The 25,367-nt window shown below is 41.4% G+C and overlaps 1 protein-coding gene across 1 annotated transcript in view; it reads right to left on the bottom strand.

Moving 5' to 3' along the window:
- The window catches only part of si (sucrase-isomaltase (alpha-glucosidase)), a 112,770-nt gene that overhangs the window by 66,192 nt on the left and 21,211 nt on the right, over positions 1-25,367 (bottom strand). Inside the window, exons 7-17 of the mRNA XM_050069993.1 lie at positions 22,097-22,268; positions 21,533-21,632; positions 20,787-20,899; positions 18,865-18,990; positions 16,465-16,596; positions 15,844-15,963; positions 10,823-10,936; positions 10,190-10,274; positions 7,251-7,368; positions 3,181-3,352; positions 1,473-1,589 (exon numbers count right to left, since the gene is read on the bottom strand). Coding sequence (XP_049925950.1) covers positions 1,473-1,589; positions 3,181-3,352; positions 7,251-7,368; positions 10,190-10,274; positions 10,823-10,936; positions 15,844-15,963; positions 16,465-16,596; positions 18,865-18,990; positions 20,787-20,899; positions 21,533-21,632; positions 22,097-22,268 — 1,369 coding nt within the window. The remainder of the gene's footprint in view (positions 1-1,472; positions 1,590-3,180; positions 3,353-7,250; positions 7,369-10,189; positions 10,275-10,822; positions 10,937-15,843; positions 15,964-16,464; positions 16,597-18,864; positions 18,991-20,786; positions 20,900-21,532; positions 21,633-22,096; positions 22,269-25,367) is intronic.

Here is a 25,367-nt window from a genome sequence, read left to right on the forward strand (position 1 = left end):
GTGAATATTTAAGACCATTTTACAGGGCTCTCATTTACATTTACATCAAACAAAGTCAGCCAGAGGCAGTGTTTCAACCCACTCATGAGCTAACGTTACATCAGGGGTCAGCAACCTTTACCATCAAAAAATCTGCAATACATATTTATGCTTTATAGTGATGGCAACGCAGCCTTTTTAATCTAAATTAGCCTTTAAACATTCCTAAAAGCTCTAAATGAGCATTCATTAATACGTTTTACATCAAAGTAGCTATTTATGATTATTTGGTACTTGAACTTTGCAGCGTTAGTGGTGTAAGCAAACGAATCTGTCCACTCACTATGAAATTCTTTCCTTTTTGGATTGGAATCAATAGCTAACCTCACTAAGGAGACTCAAGGCTAACCATCACTATTGAGATTTGGCAGATTTTAGGAAAAGGTGCCAGGCCATAGAGGCCATGTATGAGGCACATTTGACGAGATGTTAAAACATTTATTTTTAATTTTTTATTCAGTGTATACAGTTGGGAAATGTAAGAATCCATTAAAGGCTACAACAATGATGGATGTAAACTAAAATATTAAAAAGTAGTTATTAGGTTGCAGCGGCATACCTTGAAACAGATGGAGAATGTCACCTGGGCATGCATCTTCTGTCCTCATCTCCTGCCCGCCTTTATTCAACCAAGGGTCATTGTGACTGATAATAATGATTGTGTATTGCCATATACCGTAAAACAGTTGCATTGTCGTCAGTTATTGTACCATGAAAATCCTATACTGTTGCAACCCTTGTTGTCCTCTTGAAATGAAAAGCTGCTTTTACCTAAAGGGGGGTGAATAATCAATTACAGGACTACCTTTCTTTTCTTTCTTTGTTTTTCTGTTAACACATCATCACACAACCAGAGCCACAGCTGGAGTTGTAGGAGGTGGTGCTGTGTATGAGTGGAGAGAAATAACGCTACCCTGATGCCTATGGGGGCCACCTAAGCTGAGATTGCCTTGATATTTTACAATATGTTGGCCGTGTATCCGCCATATGGCACATCATATTACAGTAATTTAACATAATTTAGCATCAACGTTATCCTTTTACTAAAGTGTAAAATCTCAACCTCTTTGATGAGCATCAGTCTGGCGCTGAGCTTGTGAGCTTCGTTTTACTTCAGGCTCAGATGTTCCAATACCCACTGCAGCTATAATGGATTTTCTACAGCTAACATTCCCAGTGTTAAACCCAAAATCAGAGGTCCCACTGCTCCCATTTTACAGCACAGTTGTACTAGTGCTGGTATGATGACAATCTCCATGGATACTGAAAGAAGTTTCTATTTTTAACCGCTTGGCATTTTAATGCACCTATGCAATGTTATGAAATGAAGGGTATACCCCGCAGCACTTTAGACCAAACAAAAGCAGTGTGATACATAAATCTAAAACTGACAGTCTAATATGAAATTGGAGAACAAAACGCCTTTACAGTACCTTGTAGCCCTGAGCGTTGTGGTTCCGGCTGAAGGGATAGAAAGCTCCCACCTGCATCCAGCGACGGCATAACTCTTCACTGGAGTCGTCAAAGAATCCACAGATGTCAGCTCCTATCTGACACACAGGAGGGGACGACAGCTTGACATTCAGCCAGAACCTACAGTGTATTTCTATTAATGTCTGAAATGTTGAATTCATTGTATTGGGATTGTACAGTTGGCATGCCATTTGACAAACTGATGCTGTGGATTCCAGCTATACATTGTATGTTGAAACTGAAATAAAATAAAGGTCTGTGTGGACCTACATACATTACTAGTGTCAATCCAGGCACCTTCAGGAGGAAAACGCTGAATTTGAGATCGACAAATCTCCTGCAGTCGTAAAAAACTAACAGCGACGTGACAGCCAGCCACATATTTGTCTTTTAAAATGGCTCCCTTGATGTCTGTTCAATTCAGTCAAGATTTACTTGCAGACAGTAGATGTGGGCAGTGATCTTTATTTACATTAATTGCACAATGGAGTCCAAGAAAGAGACTTCAGTCAAAGGCCAGTCCGCAGAGACTTCTTGCTTTCTATTGTTTACTACTGGCCACATTTTACAACAGACTCAATGGGAGGGGATCGATCCAAACCCCATTTCTCCTGCTCTCTCTTTCCGTCTCCCTCTGTTTGTTTGTGCGTGTGAGTGTGAGTGTGCGTGCGCGTGTGTGTGTGCTGAGTTTCCGAAAATCTGCTTGACACAGTCCCACCAGGATGTAGTTGGCATCTATAAGACCACCCGATGTGCACAGCTGGAGGTGTGTGTGTGTTTGTGTGCGCTTGACTCCCTGTTGTTTTCTTACTGCTGTTTGCACTACAGATACACACATGTATGCAGTGCAGAATGCTCTTGGGTACGGACTAGCTGTGTGCTTTTTTTTTATTTTTTTTTTTGTATATGTGTGTGTGTGTGTGTGTGTGTGTGTGTGTGTGTGTGTGTGTGTGTGTGTGTGTGTGTGTGAACGTGGTTCCCACAAAGAGAACCTGTGTTCTACCAGACGTTTTAATGGATCTTGTTCCAGGCACGCTTTTTCTTGCCTGCCCTTCTGTCTTTATGCTTACGCCTGAACATAGATCTCAATTAGCAGCTGAATCCTCTGGAAAAAGGCAAAAGGGGAAATCTTCTTAATGCCAGAACTACGTGTTAACTAAACTGAAACACGTAATACGAGCTACAACTGGTTGTGGCTAACTTTCCAAGATTTGTTACAAGGTCTTTTTGTATGATGTAAGTGTTCTACATACCTAACAGCATTTCTGTCTCTTTCATTAGACGTATCTGAGGGGGATCTGAGCCTCGAGTGAAATGTGCCTGTGATAATGGATATTTGCTAAAGAGCTTTTGGGTGCATGGAGTTTTTTCCCTTACATTTATGGGCAATTGAAATCAAACAAAACATGACTTTTTCCTCTGCACGCATGCTGTGACGATCTCGGTAAAAAGGCTTGAAATGAGGTCCAAATTAAAATGTTAAACCTGAATTTTGCGCCGCCATGTTTGAATCTGTAGTTCAAGTGAAAACCTGAAGAGATTACTCCTTACAGTTCTTTTAAGCCCTGTCATTGCAACCAGGTAGAGGCATTTTTTTCCCTGTCAAACTCACTTACTTTAAGCGTAATATGAACAGTATTTGCCCTTCCGTGAAGGTTTGCTACTCACATAGGGAACCCCAAAGAGCCCAAACTCTAGCATGCCAGGGATGGCCCATTTTATGTCGTTCCAGTTGGCAGCATTGTCCCCCAGCCAGTGACCCGAATATTTTCCCACACCTGGGAAGGAGGAGCGGGTCAACATCAGGGTACGGTTTCCTCCAAACGCACGCTGCTGAGCTCTGTGGGAGGGAGAGGAGGCAGCGAGGAGCGAAGCAGAGCGAGAGGAGGAGAGAAAGAAAGAGGTCGTTGAGATAAAAAAGGACACAGGGACAGAGAGGAAGGGTGACTCAAACAGCACAAGGGAGAAACAGAAATCAAGCACATATACACATACATGGTCACAGGGCAGAGCCAGATATAGATATTAGATGGGGACAAAGCCAGAGCTAGTTGTACTTTTCCTTCTCCATTGTACATTATTATTTTGTTTGATGAGGGAAATCGAAGAGGCATTGATTTCCATGACAATATGAAACCCTGATGATGTTTACGAAATGTGTCTCCTGCCAATAATACATTTAATTAGTGGACAGAGGGAGGAAAGGGAGGGAGGAGAAGGAGGAGGAGACAAAAGAAAGATGAGCTAGCTTCATTACCAAAGGAGTGACTCAGCAAGTCCACTTCAGAGGGCTTGTTTTTAATGGTCCCCAGTGCTTATGCATGTGCCCATGTATGTGTTAGTGTGTGAACATGTGTATGTAAGAATTATGCTTTCCTTTTGTGCATATGTCTTTGTCACCCGTGTATGTTGTGATGGATAATACTATAGCAGGAAGTGCCATTAGTAAAAGCAAGCTAGAGTTGGGTTTCAGTGACAGCTATTCACCATACTAGGGATATTCTGAATGACTTTTTTCCCCATAAGTTTAAATGGAAGTTTATACTAAGACTAGTCAACGAGTCGAAAAGTTAAAGAACATTCAGAAAACAGTGAGCTCAATTTAGCCCCTGGACGCAGACTGGCCTATCATAACGTAGCATTGGGCCAGATCAGACCACAGTCTGACAACACAGCTGTGCTCCATTGACTCTAATGCAGTCGTTTCAGATTTCCTTCATTTTCAGGCTGGTTTTGTGGATTTGGAGCTAAATGTTGTGCCTGGGACATGTCGTATATTAATGATACTCGTTACCTGGAGAAGTTGGAAAAACATATACGTTTCTTCCCTGTTCCAAAACCAAAATCAGACCCTGAAAAGTGTAGGGTTAGCTAGCTAGCTACTGAAGATATAGCCTACTGAATGTATACACATGCTGCTTTTGCTTTTTAATGGTTATAACAGTGGAAAAAGCTCGACCCTGCTGTACAGGAGCCAGTGAAGGGAAGCAGGGAAACGTTGCTGATATTCAACCAGCTGTGTGTCATCGCAGTGTGTGCAGATGAATGTTGTTTGACTTCCCCCAGAGATCCCTGTCCGTCCGGCGGGGGAGGTCCGGGTGCTGGCAGCAGCACGGGGGCAAAGCCAAACACAGTTAATCTGCACACACTGTGATGCCNATCCTTCAAACACAGACTGTAGACCCCTCTGTCTGCTTCTCTCTGGAATCACTGTTTCATTTTTCCAAAAATATGATAATATTTCTTCAGGGAGTGCAGTTAGTTACAGTGTGGGCTCCATGCTTACTCTGACGGCTTGTCGGATCATCACAAAGGGGCGGGGCTTATTGAAAGGTCAATGGTGTGGCACTTTGCATCATGTATTTTGAACACTGCACATTATTCGACAAAATATGACAACTAACTAAATCAAAGTTACCAAATAAAATCAATTGAAAACCATATTATTTAGGTAAATAAATATTTCAGGAATTTTCATTGGGCAAACAGGGGGGCATAAGATAATAATATTTTTAATATTGTCTTTAACTGACTAGTATTGCTGATGCCGATTAGCAAGGGTTGCAATGTTTAATCTATTAGTCAACTACTTGCCCAGGGTTTCCTGCACATTTATTTATTTGTGGCAGTCTGCCACAATAACAGCATCTCCCATCATGGATTGATTTTCTATTTTAGGAACGCAGTTGGAAAATAGGCCTATATGCTGTTTGGTTATTCATTTCACCACAACTCATGAAGCACAAAGCGTAATGCCAGGTGCAGTGACAGTGAAACTTAACCATTCATTGCGCTGGGTCGAGTTTGCAGCTGCTGCCACACATAGATTCTAATTCTGCGGAAAACACTGCTACACCTACACTGTACCTGGGGAACTTTTAAACTGTCATTTTACTGCTAAAATATGAACAACAGGAGGCCCCACAATATAAGATCTGACAATTTAAACTGCGCACTTTTCCCTTTCTATCAACGTGCCATGCATGTCTATACATTACAGCCACATAGAAATGTGAGAAGCCTTCCTCCCTGTATATATCAAAGATGATCAGTGGGCGGTCTTGCAGCCAAATGTCATTGCAACCTTTAAGATGTCACAAAGAACATAAAAAATGGTGTACAGAATACAGTGCCATAATAATATCTTTGTGGGATAATCTCTTCTTCTGCCTCTGCAGACACTGTACTAAGCAGTGCTGAGGCGACAGTCGAGAAAACGGTAACACCTGAAAGGTTACAGTGGCATTTTATTCAAATGCAGTGATTATTTTATTGGCATCTGAGATACATCTGAAAGCTTGTGGCAGTGATGAATCAGCAGAAAATAGCTGCAGAATATCCCACTTGGGAGGGAAAGGTGTTGGAGTCTCTTCAGTAACGATGTGAGATATACTGTAACCTATCGAGAAAGTTGAATGTTATAAATCTTTTGACTTTTAACCTTAACATATGACACTTTTCCGCATCAAGGGCTCTGGATTGCGTTTGTTTAGTTTCACGGGGTGTTATTTTCCATCAGCCAAAAACCCATTAGTGCAGGTATGTGCTGCTTTCTAATTGATGCAATTTCCCATACCATCACCATTAGTGCATATTAAAATTCTGGCAACTGATGCCAACTTTAGCCTTGTGTGAAATGACTAGCTGGGGGCTGGGAGAATATAGAAATTCCTGTACTAAGATAAATGTGACTGCAGTGTTTATACCTCCGTGACATTTAAGTGGTTTGTGTTTTGTGCAGCACTTGCTCATGTGCCAGGCTGCCTATCTTGACTATACTGTTTTGATAATCTTTGAGGGATGAGTCTAATGTGCTCCTCTAAACCTCTTCTGCTATTCTCTTTCCAAATTGCTCTGTGCTTGTTTGGGATTTTGCGATGAAAACAGGGATTAGCTGCATTTCAGACCCATCTCACTCATAATAACATCATCATTTGTGTGGTACCTGAGCACAGTTACAGAGGCGAGGCAAACTTTATGTAGCATACTTAATGTAACTTAATGGGCTTTACATCCATTAGCATAACTTGATTATAGGATATACAAAAACTGGTTTGCCACCTGCATGCACAGAGGCATTATGCATATACTGAACTGGTATAACGAGCCAAATGTTTGCACTCAAGCTCGCGTGTGCTCTCAACTTGCAGATGTCCGTGTAGTTCTCTAAATCGATTATAACAATACCGATTTATGAGTTCCCTGCCTATATATGTATGAATAAAGTACAAATCAACTTTAACCTACTTACTGCTTCATCAATTTCCATATTTCAGTGATTATAACCTATAATCACATTGATGCCTCTCTGTAGGCTTGTGTAAGTAATGGGCCCTTAAACCGTTTCAGCGCCAGACCCAGATGAGAATTTCATTCACTCACCCTGGGAGCCAGGCTCATTAAAACATATTTCTGCACTTATCACATGGGATCCAACTTGCAAATGGTCCGCAAGAGTCACAAGCTGTGATTTAGCAGAGGACATAAGTCACTGGACTGCATCGAACTGACAGATTTCTCTGTTGCACTTTTTTTTCCACTCCATAATTCCGTTGCCATTTCTCAATAACCTCTGTTTCTACTACACTCGCTTTAAAGATTTTGTGTGCCGCACTGTTTTGACATTACACAGTGAATTCTGAGCGTGCCAGTGCCTCACTGCTCTGAAGAGGTGGCAGCAAGTTGGCCTCCGTAGTACAAGCTGGCCAGAGTTCTTCTATCTTTGTGAATGCACTCACTTTTCCGTCGCCAGCACCATAGAGTACCCATACAGACTGTGGACATCATAGTGGTCCCCCCAGGCCTGCTTGGCATCCATACACAGAGTCTTACTGTACAGCACCTCATCCAGAATCTCTGGGGGGAGAGAAAAGATGAAGGAGGTAAAGAGATGGGGCGAAGGTTAGAGGAGGTATGGAATGAATACAAAATATAGGATGCGGTGAGGGAAAGAGGAAGAAGGGGACAGAAGGAAGGAGAGACAGTGATGTATACTGCAATAGGAAGTGGGAACAATGAGGAAATGAGAGACAGAAAGAGCAATGGAGGGAGAGGATGACTAAGGAGGAGTGCAATAAAAAGGTGGCATCAGGGGAGCATGCCTTTTCCAGTTATGATCATCCTGTCTGGGACACAGTCGGAATAAAAGACATGGCAGAAGAGTCATTTTCAGAATTCCTCACCGGGGACCCACTACTTTAGATGAATTTTCCTCTGGACCTGAACTTACTTTATGAGCTATTGTGGCGGATTTATCAACTCGTGCACAGCATTCGGGCTACAAGCTGCAAGCCCATCACATCCTCTATTTCTTTGTAAAACGGGATGTAGATTTATGAATGTTTTTAAGCAAGGACAAACTTTCAAAGAATGCTGCCATGAGAAAGTTTTGAAACTCCTGAAACTTTTGAAACCATTTGTCTCTAAAGCAACACAGATATTGCGGATATTAAAACTAGGGATGCACGATACATATCAGGCCAATATTAGGACATTTTATAATTATGCATTATTCCGATAATTAAGATTATAGCCAATAAATAGCGCTGATAATACGAGGCCAGACTGCTTTCATTGACTTACCAAGGGCGGCATCTACACACCTGACACAGTGGGTGGCGGCACATGTACATTTTTAAACTTGGCTTGCAAGCCACCAATAAACACATAGAAGAAGAAGAAGAAGAACAACAACTGCAGCATGCTCGCAGTGTGGATGTCTTTCACAGTTCCAGAGAAAGACAACAGGATTGTGCCGAGGGTCTCCGACCGCCCGAGGCGAGTTAGACGCAGTGCTGAAGGATCATCTCCAGAGTGTTAGCAGGAGCTAATTAGCAGCAGCGGCTTGCATCCAATGGCTTGACTCTGTTGTTTAACTTAATAATAAAAACTAGCCATGTGATGCTACAGTTAGCGATTATTTGTACCATTAACTCTTTGGCTGCTTGTCTGTCTGAATTGAGTGTTAATGTGTGAGGTAAATCAATAGCTCATTGCTATTCTACTTGGTACTTGTTAGCTAGTCTATCATGGGGTGGTGAGACTTTGCCTGGATGTGTTTATAAAAATGCTGCATAATGATATACACATTTCATACAGCAGATGTAACGCTGAGCTGCCGATGTTCATATGAGTAAGCTGTCACTGTTTGTCTCTGTTAGTAGAACCACTAATCTGGGCTTCATCATTTACCTCTCTCTTACCGTTAATACATTTAATACTGATTAAAAGTCATTCTACTTTCACATCCTTGTATTTATTATGTTGATTTGTAGTGTAGGGTTATATGAGGGTAGTCCTTTTGACGATATCCCAGAATATCTCCCTCTTTTTCACAACCTAACGTTGGCAGGTATGGAAGAGTTTGAACTGTTGTTTGTTTTTGTTATGTTAAAGGAGCTATATGTAAGAAATCTAAAGCAAATAGTCATAAAATCCTCCTAATATGTCACAGAGACTAAGGAATAATGTTCATATAACATACTGATCTCACCGACAACAATAGTACAGCCAGAATATTTGCATTTAAAAAAAAATTTACGGTCCGCAAATCATGTTTATGTTTTGAATTTGTGTTTTGGCCTGTTGCGCCACCCACCGCCGTCTACCAGTCATGCAGTCAGTAGAGTCTCAGCATCAGTTACAGTTACGACTGAGCTACAGTGGCTGACGGTGCGACTAAACCCAAACGACCTCGTTATGATTCCCAAAAACGCCAAGACAAAACTCGAGGCAAAGCGAAGGTCTATAGGAGATGCTTGTGAACGGTGGAGACGGTTGAAAGCGGAGAAGAATTTGAAATTGGATGTCGAAGTGGCTACTCTTCTCCTCGACAGGGAAGCTTTAGCCAAAGTTGGCTAACTAGCATCATAGCTAGACGGGGATGGACATTTCGAATACTTTGAACTGTTATTCGTTTTGATCATACATTGTAGCCCATGTGCAGGTGGGTCATCGACCCGACTGTTTTTTTTTTGAGAAACAAACGTTAGCAGCACGGCAAGCAGCATTAGCAGTGTCCCGGTACATAGCATTAGCAGCCTCCTCAGCTGTATCCCGGCAGCAGCGTTAGCAGCAGAGAAGCCGGACTTGCTTGAACGGTCCACTGGAAAACCGAAGGTCAAGGACGTGGCGACGCGGCCCTGCCACGGCAGCCGTCCGTGGGCAAACAAATCAGTCTCCAGTGTGCCGCTGTCCAGCAACCTTGAATCTGTAGGGGAGGGGGGGCGGACACGACTCGCGGCAGTAACCGTTTTGGCCACATTCTTACATACAGCGCCTTTAACCATGTCAGCTTGATTGGTACAGTAGGTCAGGGCTATGGAATATTAGATCATCCATATTCTCTCACTACATCTTCATCTTTCTTACCCTCAGTTGTACATAAACTACAGGTTATACACTTCTCTTTAAAATACAAAAATGCTAAAATTATCGGTTATCGTATCAGTTATTGGCCATGAGAAGCAGGTAATTATCGGTGTCGGTTGACAAAATTCATCAATCAATAAATCAATCAATCAGTCCCTTTATCTGTCCCCAATGGGGCAATTGGCTGTGCAGCAATGGGAACAAAACATAAAAGTACATATCATATCAGTGAATCCGTAATTGAAACTGTACAAGAACAGCAAATATCTGGTACAATTGTGGTGCCTAACATATTAAAAATTCTTACTTGGAGTGTAGGGAGGGTAGTTGAGGTTGTTGTCAGCACAGCCCTTATTCGATCCTTTTTTGAAATTAGCCACCTCATTCATATCCTGCAAGTGCATCAGAGGACATCGTTTGATGAAACACAATCAAGTTTAAATAAATCATTTTAACTTATAATGATGATTATTTACAGCATGCCATAACACTATTGTGAATCCAGGGTTCTTCTATTAAGGTGATCTCACGCTGAAAAGATTTATTTACATCCACTATTTTTTTCCCTCGGTAAACACAAAGTGACCTGGGTTGAGCTGAGGTGTTTGAAGTAAGATGTGAAATTGTGTGTGTGTTGCTGCAAACGCCTTGAGTAATGAGTGAGCCAAATCCAAATTTTCAGCTGAGGAACCATTAACAGCATAATATGAATTTCAGCCTGCTTTTTGTGTCTGCCTGTGTTTGGTGCTATTTATTGGACTCCAATGTTCAGCCTGCAGCGAAGTAATTGCTACCGAAAATTACAAAAAAAAAATTTAAGCTCACTGCCCCGGTGTGAGCGTAATTGGCTGCGGAATAATGTCACTTTCCGGATTTTCGGTCGGCGAGCAGTTAATCAGCGAATCCACACCTTCATTTTGTGTATTTAAAATTGACTTACAATCCAGAGGGCATCGTGTTTGATCTCCCTGGAGAATCGCTCATACTCATCAACCCACCAGTCGATGCAGTTTTGGCTGGTGTAGTCTGGAAACACAGTCTCTCCTGGCCACACCTGAGAGGGGAAGGAGAATGTGAGTTACGCTTTTACAAGCACTTTTTAATAGTTTTGGAGTAAAACTCTGAGAACATTAGTTTGGCATCACTATGCGAGCCTCCCCGCTGACAGTATTCACTTCAGGTATTGTTTTGGCAAAGCACAGTGTTGTACTCTTTTGACAGGATGTTTTTTTTTAAATCCCTTTTTTCATTTCAGTTTGAAAAGCATCTTCAACACGTCTTTAATTAGGCGAGAAGCGAGCCTACACAGTAGCGTACATGTAAACAACATGATGGGGCATGATTGGCTAAGATGGTGTAGGCGTAGAGAGCTCCACTGAAGCAAAAACTAGGCCCATGGAAATGTCAGAGACACAGCTTAGAGATGTGGAAGTGACAAAGAAAGGAGAACAGAAGAGAGATGAAGCACGGGAGGGGGCGGGATTGATGAGGGAGGGAGGGAGGAAGGAGAAAGGGGATAGAGAGACGGAGGAGTTGAAGAAGAGAACAGAGGAGAGGTGAAATCGATAATGCAATAGAAATCTCTGGACGTGACTGTGTGTTAGAAGTCGTCCTTAATGACATGTATTGAGAAAAATGATTAATCCAAGGGGAAAGGCGGAGATTTCGTGTGTGCGCGTATGTGTGTGTGTGTGTGCGCGCTTCTGTGTGTGTACCCTGTGTAGAGCACAGTAGATATTAAATCTCAAGGTTGCTCCATGCTAGCTATCTTTTACCTTTTATTAAATCTCAAGGTTGCTCCATGCTAGCTATCTTTTACCTTTACCTCCTCTGCCAATAACTTTACAACACACTTTGTAGCAACGACATGAATCATGCTTATGTACGCTCACGTGCCCGCACACACACACACACACACCCACCCACACACACACACACACACACACACACACATAGATTTACAGGCAGATGTTTTTGGCAGGTGGTCAGAACTCCAAGGTCAGAGCTTATTGATAGTCCCTCGCAGTTGCCATCTCTCCTTTTCCCAGTCATTTCTTCCGTCTTTTAACTCCAGATTTTTGTCTTTTTGACGTCTCCAGCTGCTTACTAATACTGACACCCCGGGAAATGCTTTCAACAAATCTGCTGGCATTTGTAGCTGCATATCTCACTCTATCTTTATGTCTATTTGTCTGTTTTTTTATGCTCTTCTGTCTGTCAGTCTGCCTATCTATGCCATTACCTGTCTGTCTTTTCCTCTGCTTGTCTCTATCTGTCCCTCTGCCTGCCTCCGCTCCAGAGTCTCTTTCCACCTTCCATCTCGTCTGTCCCTTTTTTGCCTGATAATCTGTCTTTTTGTCTCTTGTCTCACTGCGGCTGACTTCCTGTGTACCTCCCTGTCACTCCACCACTCCCAAAGACAGCCAGTCCGTCTCCCTGTACATTGCTCTCTAATCTATTATTTGTGACTGTCTGTCTTCCTGCACCTGCCTGTTTCTCCGCCCATGTTTCTGTCTGTCATTCCTACCTTTTAAAGCCACATAGACTCCCCTCTCTCCCCGCCGCTTTGTTTACTCCCATCCATTTTTTTGCCTCTGTGCTCCGAACAGAAATGTTCATCTGTGCGACTGAGGTCCTGCTATGATTTCACTAGCACGCTGAAACATATGGGCCACCAGGAAAAGCTTTTATCCTCATCTTTGCGAGCAATTAGCCGTCCTAAAAGCGGAATAACTACCAGCCTGTCTCTGTATCTCCTTTATCACTGACACCGCCACCACAAAGGGTCGTTTCACAAAGACCCCACTGTTTCCATAATCAGGACACATATATTCATACGGAAATAAACTGGAATCAATTATAATCCTACAGTACACATGCGTGCACTGACATAAAGCACAAACAACCAGGAATAGCTTCTCATTTGGAGAAACGGGTAAACATAGATGCAGGCGCACAGACTGACTTTTTCCCTTCCCTCTCTGTCTCTCCCACACACACACACACACACACACACACACACACACACACACACGCACACCTAATCTGTGATGCGTTGATGCAGAACATTTTAAGATTAAACACTAATGCGGAATCAATGCATATGTTTGACCTGTTATAAACAGCATGAAAAAGCGATTAGCCGAGGGACTGCGCCTAATCGTGTGCGTAATCAAAAGCAACACTATAAAAGCATGGGAGCAACAGACTTTTACCCCCCACCTCCACCTCTCTGCAGGGGAGAGCTTTTTAAACACGTGCTCTGTGGGGAGAAGGATCAAAAAATAACATAGCAGAGGCTTGAACTTCCATTAGGGAATATTACAGTTTGATGGAGACTGCGGAGCACACTTGCATACACACAGCAAGTGCATATATTTATGCTTATGTTGCATGATATATTGTATAATCCAGAGACTCAGATACTCATTGGTAAAACAGACCTTCAGCGCAGTTTAACTTCTATGAGTCAGGGATTCAGCAAGGTCCTGAATACATTCAGGAGGAATCTCACCAACATGTCTCTCAATGTATGATGATTCTTTGATGGCTATCCTCAGGCTCATTGCCTTGTATTGCATGGATTTTTTGGATTGATCTTAATGACATGCTCCTGGAATCGTCTTTAGTACTAATTTCACAAAAGCTAGACATTGACCTTGTACCATAGCCACAACATTGATGTACAACACAAGGCTCAGTTGGTGCTTAAGGCAAAACATGGGGCTCAAAGCAATTCCCATACCATTAAAACACTTGCAAGGCCTTTACAACTGATATAAAGTAGAATAGATTAAGCCGGCACATTATGGTCGGTTAGTCATTTGGTTGGTTGATATGCTCTTGTCAGACCACATCTTCGTCGGTCAGACAATCACAAGTGTTGTCTTGATCATTGATGATTGTGTCTACACCAAAATGTTTTTTTCGAGTCGAAAACCCCAAACGCTCCCCTGAAAAAGCCCACCAAGGAGCACGAATGCACTATGGAAGCATAGCATACAAGGTAGAGTACTTGCTCAGGCCCTTGCTTAGGATCAAGGGAAGAAGATGGACCCGTCAATCTGTGTGACCAGCAGTATTTACTTCTAGGGTTGTAACCATACATCCATCTGAATTCATATATCTATTCAATAATCAACAATCCATCATCAACACAAGGTGAAACATCGATGCATATCATCATCTTTAAGACACGCCTTTATTTTGAAATTACCATATCTCTGTGTCACCATTTCCGTCCAAGCACACCTCCTTTCTGAATATTCAAACCGTGCTATTGGCCTAGCGCCAGGCAGACAATGGCAAGCTGCCAAGAAAAAGACAATGAGGATATTTACTGATATTGTCTTGTATCGATCGCATAGCCTGGTAAGACCATCCTGATGACATGAGCTCAACATTCTGTTTTGCTGTCTGTATCAGTCCGGATTCGGTGCCGCCCCAAACAATTTTAGTGGGCAGAAGTACACCCCTTGACACCCCAATCAGTGTACCAAAGCACTGGGGAACATCTTCATCAACGAACAGAGCCAGTTGATAAATCAAGCTTTTGCCAAATCCAGTCGGAAGAGCAGTAAAAACGCAAGCTGCGGCCTGTATTTTATGTCATCAGCTAGAACATAATCCCTGATTGGCTGCTTTCATTGTCAGCTATGGTGCATATCCCTGATTGGCCCTGATTAGATTTCAGTTACTGGAAATGTTTTGGGGTGGCACAGAATCCAGACTGACTGCAGTTGTCCAAAGAATCACTATAATATTGTATCATGATGAAACTTGTGATCTACACCCATATTAATTTCTCTTCTATTGTTTTTCAACACCTGTACATGTAGGATGTGATAGTTGCTCTTTGTGGTGTATTTCCACCCCTCCATCATGATTGAATTGATTGGATTAAATAGACATTTTTCAACTCCCTGTGACTAAGAAAAAATGGCAAGGGTGCAGACGCACAGTGCCTTGTTGTGCTGCTGGCATTTGTATCATAGTGAAACTATGCCACATTCCTATTGTAAGGAATATAAAAAAAATATGCAGACCTAACAGTCTGGTGGAAACACAGTACTATCAGATAGAGTCCACTCAGTGCACAGCGGTTAATTCAATTCATTTAGAGATAACATGCAGTTAAGAGTAGGTAGAATTTCAGTCGACCTAGATTTTCTTTGGTTGACTACAGCCCTAGAGTGGAAGCATGAAGTAATCATCACTGTACTTAGTGTACACTGTCTGCATACCATGATTATAGGGTTTACAAATGAGCCCAAAAGTAATGACCATTTTCCCCTAACCTGTCAGTGAATGTAACAGGAGAATTTACATGAGTGTTCAATCTGACAAGAGGTTTTAAAGCGTATTCTAGAGCAAGTCTTGGCACAAACTGCTTTAACACTACTGCTGACTAAATATGTTCTTTTAACCATGTTATTCTGAGTAAAATCCATATGCTGTTGTGTGAAAGAAATCTCATCAGTTGTCAGTTTCTGACATGCCAGACTTGGTGCATATGGCAACAATGATGTCACATTCAACTTGTGTAACTCATGCCTGATGCCAATTGTATCACTAAGTGAAACTGAAAGTGCACCTACTCTAAGTGCTCTTACTTTTGCCTTGTGGCTTTTTCTTTTCTTTTCTTTTTTTTTAAAGTGTATGAATATACGACCATATATAATGACCAACACCCCTCTTACACTTAACCCCTACATTTGACTTGTGCATCGCAACATTAAGCTTTACCATGTAGGACTTCACGACCCAGTGACCAGAACATCACTGTGACAAGCCATTTACACAAGGTACAGACACTGGACATACGTGGGATGGAAGCATGGTGTTAAAGTGGCATTACCATCTGGAGGAGGGAAATCTTTGCCTGACTGGAGATAAGTATCTAATCAATGGGCTACTAAGTGTATTGTTTCCAGTTCTCTCTCGCACCCAGATGCAGCTCACCTCTCCTAACAGAGGAGTTTTTCCATCTGATTCAGTGACCCAGGCGTTCTTCGCAGTTCCATGGTCGTAGGACTCATATGGAGCATTCCCTACCCTCTTACTGGTAGCTATTGCAGGGTCCTGCAGGACAAAAGAATACAGTCATAAGAATATGAAAGAACACAAATGCTAGGAATGAAGAACAGCCATCTGATGCATTTGCTGAAACCAAAGGCTGCCGACATAATAAATGTTTGAAAGTGCTGTATTTCACTGGATGGTTTGTGCACTTGACCAAAGCAAAAAAACATAACGTTGCATCATGTTTAAATGGCACCTCTCTGAGTTTTATGCCCGAAACAATAACACATAAATTGGCAGTGTTTTTTTAACTTTCATTGTTTTATATGACAACAAGCTCCTATTGTTAGAAAAAATATATCTATCAAGCTTCACTGCAGCTGGAGTGTATCAACCTGACATAGCAGCCAATATTTGGTCAGTAATATAAGATTGAAAATACTGCCAAACAATAAAGGACCCAGAGATGCAAAGTAAAGTGTTGCTTTGTGGTTGCACAGGGATGTTTAAAGGTTGTATCGACTGTTAATATGTCAAACACAAAAATTGCTTGCTTCTTACCAGGATGAGGATGTATCTCTGTCCTTTCTCGTGAAGGTAGTCAGCGAACTGAGGCAGCTCGGTGAACTTGACTTTGTCATAAGTGAAATCTTTCTTATCCTCCATGTAGTCGATGTCAGTGTACTGAATGTCCTGCAAGGGCAGAAGAAAATACTATGAGCACCTCATGCACATAAAAAAAATTCTCTTAATATTTAGATCAGAGAGGAAATAAATCAAATTATTTACAGAAAAGTAAGTCCGAGCCTTGCTTTGAAAAAACCCTTTGGAATACTGCATGTCACAGGAATACCTTGAAGAGTTTACTTCAAACAGGTTAGATGCCATTAGATATTCAAAGCCTAATTGGAAATGCTAAAATGCTGGCATGGCTTCCATGTATTAAAATAATATTTGCATCTCGCATTAATGCAAGGAATTAAAAATTACTCTTAATGTCTTTTAAAGTTACCCACTCATGCCTCCACTTCTGTGCTTAACTCGAACATATCCACTCAAAATTCAGCATCTTCAATATGACTTGAACACATTCTCCAAACACATTATATTCCCATCGCAGCATGGCTAATAAACACACTATTAAGCATTTGCACTGAGCCTCACTAGGAGGAAAAAAAGCAAGACAAGAAAAGAAAAACTGCTAGCTTGTCTGACCTGCCTTTGCTGGAATTTTGGAGACCTGACGTGAGTGCTAACAACTTGGCTAATGTGCTGCTAAACCTTGGGAGGACAATGGGAATGTTAGCACATTCTTTTTTTTACTCAGGGTGTGACTTTATGCTTGCTCTCTGTCTGTCTGTTGTCTGCCAAAATCTACTTCATATCGATAGAGCAGATGGTTTGGAAGGCTCTGCCAGATCCTTCCTATAATGGTAATCAGCTCCAGACATATTAGGGAGAATGTGATAATGCCCTCTGTGGTCTATCTAATGGTTATCAAATATGTCCCTGAGTAGGGCAGGAGAGGAAGCAGCTGCATCCTAATGTCTTCGGATATGAAGGAGAGATTGGAGAATATCAGAGAGAAATATTGAGATGGGTCGGAAATTTGTTTGCATTTGATCTTTAAATATTACAAAGTTCAAACTGCGCCCTTGATTGGTGCAGTCTTTGCTGAGTTGTGATACTGTTGAAGTGTTTCATTGGGGATGGATAAATATTCAGATCAGGAGTTTACCTTCGTAATTAAGGAATGGAAAGGACATCAAACATCATTACTCTGTTTGGAAGGGACTTCTTACAGTTACTATTCGCAAACCTAGACAAAGATAAGCGGTGAGGCTCATTCCCAAGAAAATGTCAACCAGAACTGGTATTTATCAAGTGTCTCAGAAGGGAAGAGGTGTTGGAGTAGTTTTAACATTCAGATCAGGATGAATGAGATAATGAAAGGAACTCGGTCGATTGATCTTTGATCAGCGCTAACATTCAGTGACGCTTGAAAAATAGTTGTCCTGGGATTGAACCTATAGAACCCAGCAGACTCTCCATTATTTGACAGAAAGCTGGATTACCCCGTCTAAGCTAAAGGCCATCCCTATCACTCTGACTGTCTGTCGAACTCCTGCTTCAACCTTCATATCACGTCTTCACAGATAGTGTAGTGGTTAAGGCTCTTGCCTCTGGAACCACACAGTAGTGCATGAGTGGTTCAAATTTAACAAGGGGTGCGCAAGGTGAAGTATCGATTTCCAGCTGTGGTAGCAGCTAAAGAAATCCCCCACTGCATGTACTATGCATTGTCACATGACTAAGACATTTGGTCTTTGAAACGCATCCTTAAAAGACCCCTCAACATTTGGCATCTAAGGTCAGATTCAAACACCTGCTTCTGTTTTGTCCTCAATTTGCATTCCTTGCTTTGCAAAGAAAATCAATGACACATTTTAATGTCTGTTGTTGATTGATAATAATTGCAGTGCTTCTGGTACTATGGGTGGGTTTTGTCACATAGTTTCTCAGTAACAGATTGCCTGTTTTCCTTTGTCGAGGCATCAGAGCGGAATGAATGGATCGGAGAACTTACAGTCCCACCTTACACCTAGTCTGTTATGATTTTATTGTGCATTTAGATTGTGATAATAAACACTGTATGAATAAAGACTTTAGATGCTTGAGAATTGAACACATAGCTGAGATAATAATTGTGAAAGTGCCGAACGTGAAGAGATTTACGCACCTGAAATCCATGATATATCATGGATACTTATATTTTTTAATGTGTAAAAACAGTCATTTAACATTTTTATCACAAGAATATGAACATAAAATCACACACTGCGATGGCACTTCAAGCATTAAAAGCAATTTCAGATTGACAGATTGTCAGACATGCTGCATATAGACACCCTAGGGCACTGTACAGACAAATACCAGAAAAGCAAGCAGACAGGATCTTACATATGGGAGGGCCACGGCACGGTTCCTCTCCACTGTTTTCTTGACCTCACTCAGGCTGCCGTAATCCCACCGAGAAAGCTGGAAACCCAGGGACCAGTAGGGAGGAATGACAGGCCTGCCAGTGAGCTAGACAACAAAATTGGATGCATTGTTAATGCAGTTTCTGTGCCAAGGCAACTCACAAACTACTTTGGCTCAACAGACCAACCCAGAAAACATTGCCTGTATATTCTTATATACAGTAGGCACTAACATTGTCACGATAACAGAATTTTAAACTTTGATAAAATATTGGCATGGTATAGCATAGCATAGCATATGGCTTGTCTCAAATCACATACTTCCGTTAATATACTTCTATGTCATATACTATGTGCAGTATATACTCATTGGCGTAGTGCGCAAATTTCGACAGGGTAGTGTTGTCTCAAACCAAACACGGCTGTTGTGCACTCACCAGAAATGACGACTGCAAATTAGCTAGTTAGCAAACTAGCATCAGCATTCGTGTTATCATTCGCGGTACCAAATTATTACAGACTGCTAAATTAACCCAATAAACATTAGGGGTGGGGGAAAAAAATCAATTTTTAGATGCATCGAGATTCTGTCTTGAATGATGCAAGCATCGATGTGGAAAACTCATAATCGATTTTTAATTTTATTTTTATATTTATTTTTCAAATTACCGTAACTCCTCGACCATTCGCGCTTTTGACGTAATTCCAACCGATTCTGAAAGCTGAGAAGCGGAGCTTTCCAGTGATATACTGGTACATTACGGTAGTGACGTCATTACCTGTGGAGGAGGGTAGGGAAGTGAGCACAGCAGGAGGAGAGTGACAGCTGACGAGGAGAGTGCAAGTTTGAGTGATTTAGCGGTGTTTTTGTGGCGTTTTCTTTGTAAATAATATTTAGTGTTGTAAATAATAGTGGTTGTGGTTTTTTGAGAGCTTTTGAGTTTTTTTTATGCCGTGTTTTTGAGCTTTTTTATGCCGTGTTTTTGTCATGTTTTCACCATAGTTTGTAGTTTTGCCACCGTTCGTCTTTTTTTGCAATAGTTTGTGTTTTTATAGTCCATAGATAGGTAGTTATAGTCAGTTATAGTTTTGTAAATACTGGAGGAGAAATGTCGAGGAGGTCGACGAGGGACAGGTGAGTCCTGTTGAGATTTGTGGATGAGGAGGATGGACAGGAGGAGACTTGTGGAGTGTAGTCATCTCAACCACAGTAAGTAATACAGTTTGTATGCACTGGATATGTATTCCCAGCTTTATTACAATAATGTTTTTCAATATCTAGTGTAAATTTTCTTATGGCTCGTTTTAGAATTGAGAATCGTTTTATAATCGAAATCGTTGCCCTCAGAATTGGAATTGAATCGAATTGAAGGTGCCTAGAGATTCCCACCCCTAATAAACATACTGCTGGCTTATACCCGACAACAGCATAGTGGTGCTTAGTGCAAAAAACACATGTATTTGTACAATGCAGCAATGTACATGGTCACACAGTCCTCGACCGCTATTTCCAGTTTGAATATAGTCATCCCCACAACTTTGTCGCATCAGAGAGGGTATTTGGTTTTGTCTCCCAGTCCTAGCATTAATAAAATGCTTTTGAGGAGATTTAAAAATATCGAGATATATTTATTGTGTATTGAGATATGGCTGAAAAATATCATGATATTAGTATTCATTCACTAGTATTGTATAGCCCATTTCAATACCATGGTTATACAGGTTGAGGACCAGTTGCTTTTCTTCCCCATGATTTAGTCTGTGCAGCCTTGGGTTGAAAATCTGATTGTAGATTACTTTTTTTATGTATTGAGAAAGTATTGAAGTACAGATATTTTTGACAACCTTAGAATATACCCTTTGAAAAAATAAATAAGAAAAAAGTAATTCTGTGCGCCTCACCACAAGGAACTCCTGCACCACTTGTTCTGGCGTGTCTCCGAACAGAATGTAGAAGTCAAGGACTCCTCCAATCGTCCTGTAGGTCACAGCGGGAGCGGGCTGCAAAGTCACCTCTGAAAAAAGACCCAAAAATCAGAAATGCTGCAAACTTAATCCTGGTACCTTTCTCAACAATAAATCGTAACCCTAAAATGCCCTCTCAAACAACAAGCAGAACCTCTATTTTGAGATATATTTTTTAAATTCTGCAGACTTTTGGTTCACACTTAACCAAGCATACATCATCCGTGTATCAGTCGAGACAATCCATGAAAGGCAAGAGAAATCTTTCATATCAGGAGACTATAGACATGAGCAAGAGAAACATGTCGGCGGGCATTCCCATTGCTTTCAGTCATCGCCTTCATGGAATAAAACAGCCATGCAATATTCTCTTTGATTTGTCAGCACAATTTTTTGATTGAAGCAACAGTACATCCATTTGTGTTAGGAGGACGAGGCAGAACTGATGGCTCATGTGTCCTTGAACCACTTTGAAAATTGATTTTCATAATGTTTTGGGTGCCTGTTTATTACATGGTCTTCTTCTTTTTTATTTATTTATACACATTTTAGACACTCTACTGCTGCCCTTTTGAAACCTGTGTTTGGGTATCTCTGGGGACGGTATTGTTGTGCTTGCACATGGATGTATTCATGTGTTTCTGTCTCCCAGAATGTGTGTTTGTGTGTGTGTTTATCCTCACCCATAGCATTGCTGTTCATGAGAAAGACCCCAAATGACTTTCCACTCTCGTCTTCCAGACAGAGGAAGAAGGGATAGTGTCCGTAGAGGTTATGTGTTCCCTGCAGGGAAGGCAGAAAGACAGAGGGATGAGGGGATATAGAGAAGAGGTGTGAGGCGCAGGAGGGGCCTGAGAGACTTATTGAAGCTAAAGGGGTGACTTCACTGCCTAATCAGCTTACAAGGCATTCAATTATAAGCCCTTTGGGAAGGAGAATACACATGTTGGGAGCACACGTAAACACGACACATAAACACGGCACTTCAACACACGCACATCCAAGGTAGACCTGTCAAGTGTAAGCCTTTAAGCACACAGTCTGTCCGGTACAACATTTACCAAGAACATAAAAACATTATAGGGGTTCTGTAGATGCAGATACACTGGATTTGTGATATGTTTACGTACATCTGCATGTGCAAGTGTGTCTTCAGCCGTGCATACCATCAAGTATGAGTGGCATTAAAAACTGATTTATTAATTTAATCTTATCCAGCTGTGTGTGCATGTGTGTGTGTTTCTCACCCCATTAGGGAAAGCGTCTCTAGTGAAGATGGGCCACGTCTTCCAGTTTGTGTCATGGCGATACTGTCTGTGCACATGCTCTCCCAAGCCGTAAATGTTATGGGATGGAAGCTTAGCAGACAGCTGTAGGTACTGGTCTGCGAACACCAGCGGAGCCATTGTGGTGTCAAACCTGAACGTGTTTGAAAAAAGCCCAAAAGAGAACAGGAGACAAAAAAAGCAAAGAACAGGTCACCGCGGGGAAGTGAGAAGACGGACTGATGTGAGAGTGCAAAGGGACGTGGCAACATGAGAGCAGGTGAGAGTGAGAATGTGAGAGACGAAGAGGTAAGGAAGGAAGGAAGAGTGAGATGCAACGAGAAGGGAGAGTGGGAGTGGGAACGAGATGAGGACGTGTGGGGGAGTTGAGTTGTAGAAAGAAAAAGGAAAAAACAAGGGGAAGACAGACCATCCCATCAAGCTCTAATAAGCCCTCTGGGTAGCATTTCTCAAGCCTTCAAAAAGACATACACTAGTAGTTGGAATACTGAGCTTGCTTTAGCTGCAGCCAGCTGACAAAACAAAGATATAGAGACAAAATATACAAGTAAAGGTTGTAAATACAGTAAATACACAGTTATTCAATAGTCATGATAACACTGAAACACCCAAATAAAGACTGCTACATTTAGTTCTCAATCACATGATCACGATAGTTTAACTTGTCACTGTCAATCAGAGTTGAGTCTCATGCTTGAGGACCACAGTGGAAACGGTTATCCATTAAACTTTCTTGTGTTAGCCTCAGCAATTTAATTTAATATGTACTTTGTGCAATGCATATAACCTTTTTATAGATTTGTTTTTAAATGTTAAAAAACAAAGCACAATATATCACTTGGATGACAACAGAAGTGGATTAATCCTTGTTATCTCTATACTTTATCAACTTTCCATTGGCAATGTGCTGCTCGTGTGATTATAAAAATATCAGATCATAAAAAAAGCGACAACTGATAACTGCCAGAGCAGGAACAGCACAGAACTTAACATTACATCAAAGCGGGGATGCAGAGGTTACCAAACGTCAAACGGTTTTTAATACAAATAAAGAAAACAATTAAATTAATAGCGTGCACTTAAAAAAATGTTGAGCAATTGCATGATTTTACCTGTTGCCACTTGTTAATTATTTTCCTGTAATAGGTTAAATATGATTAAGCAATTCTGCACTCCAGCTCACATCACCATCTGCCCGCTTGACTACCATGGCGACTAGAGCCTTTAGCCATTCTGCCCCTGCCTCTGGAACTCCGACCCCACGACATTCGCAATATTGACTCCCTTCCCACTTTCAAATCCCGTCTGAAAACACACCTTTTCAAGCTGGCTTATATGGTCTGATTTAATGGAGACACACATATGACCTGCACTGATGATGATTTTATAATGATGATATAATGATTTATATCTAATATTTATAATTATGCTTTTTGTCTAGTCATTCAATTAACTTTTATTATTGAATATAAAATTGTTTAATTTTATGATCTATGGATACAATACATTATTTAGCCATTCAGAACTCACTCAAGGTCATCTGCTAGCCCTCCTTCAGTAGATGCCTACTCTACTTAAATGCAAAGGAACACTTGATGATTTGATTTGGTTAGTGGGTGTCAATGTAGGTTTTTGTATTCCTGTGACTGGCAGAGACCATTGCACTTATCTCAGAAGTAAAGTAAGTTCCTAGGTGGTGCCCAATGGGATGAGTATAATGCAGAGAAGAATAAACCCTCTGGAAGTAATGAAGTATAATCTTAACCAACACAGAAGCTCTTGAAAACCCAAAGTCTGACCTCTCACCTGAACACACCACAAACACACTTAGCGATAATGGTTACTCACATATCATGTGAAACTGTAAAGCCAGGGTCATGAAAGGAAAATAAAGTTAGCGCAATTTAAATAGCTGCTAATCTCCAGAGCAATCTCAGCACCTCTGGTTCAAGGTCATGTGCAGTGTTGAGAAATATAATGCCTCTCAGTACACCAGTAAGTGAGGCAAAGCAAAGATTGTCATGTGAGATAAGAACATTTCACAATGCATTCTTTCAGTGTAAAAACTAAGATATTTAATCTCATTTAATAGTCATTTTTGGATTACATCCAAGTCTAAGGGGCTCCACCACCATGCCGTCCTTCTGAGCAAAATTTGCATGTTCTTTCAGTGAGTGGGTTAATATGGACAGTTTAATTCCCCTTTTCATTCGGAATGAAAGTTCATTCGTATTAAAAGTGATCTGGTAAACACCTAATTCGGAATGAAAATGGCCAATGCGATTGAAAATTCATTCTGGGGCGTCGGTAGCGTAGTGGATAGTGCCGGCGCCCCATGTATAGAGGCGATGCCTCACTGCAGCGGTTGCAAGTTTGACTTCAGCTTGCAGCCCTTTGCTGCATGTCATCCCCCCACTCTGTCTCTCTCCCCACTTCACACTCTTCCGATTGAGAAGCCATCATGTAACCGCACGCAGTGTCAGTGTGGGTTTTCTGTGGGTACTCCAGCTTCCTCCCACAGTCCAAAGACATGCAGGTTAATTGGTGACTCTTAATTGCCCATAGCTGTGAGTGTGAGTGTGAATGGTCTGGCGACCTGTCCAAGGTGTACCCCGCCTCTCGCCCAGTGTCAGCTGGGATAGGCTTCAGCCTTCCTTGACCCCTAACAGGATTTCACCATCCAATAAAACTTCTGGGTCATCTAGATTAAAGATAAATGAAATGAAATGAAAAATCCTTGTGGGCCATAAATGGCAATAAGCTCTAATTCACAACAACAGAAAATAGTGATGTACAAAACACCACAGATATGACATTTACCCTTGTGCATCACATCCTGGTAGTAATTATTGCAGTGTTGTTGATGTGCCCTCACAAGCCCTGTGTTTCACAAAGTGCCATATTCTCTATAGCATCAACAACAATAATGTTTTAATGCCTTTAATAGTAAGTGTGTGTGTGTGTGTGTGTGTGTGTGTGTGTGTGTGTGTGTGTGTGTGTGTGTGTGTGTGTGTGTGTGTGTGTGTGTGTGTGTGTACAGCTCTGAGGGGTAATTGATCACTGGGTTGTCGCCATGGGCTAACCAAGTAGCCTGCCTGACATGAATGTAATTACTTGTTGCTGTAGGAAACTTACATTTAACATGGCAACGAGTTACATGTCATTATGTGGGAATAATGCAGGACAATGGAATTATGTGACCCACTGACCAGTGCAGAGGATTTCTGACGTA

The sequence above is a fragment of the Epinephelus moara genome, chromosome 2 (genome assembly GCF_006386435.1).
Source record: "Epinephelus moara isolate mb chromosome 2, YSFRI_EMoa_1.0, whole genome shotgun sequence".
Taxonomy (NCBI): domain Eukaryota; kingdom Metazoa; phylum Chordata; class Actinopteri; order Perciformes; family Serranidae; genus Epinephelus; species Epinephelus moara.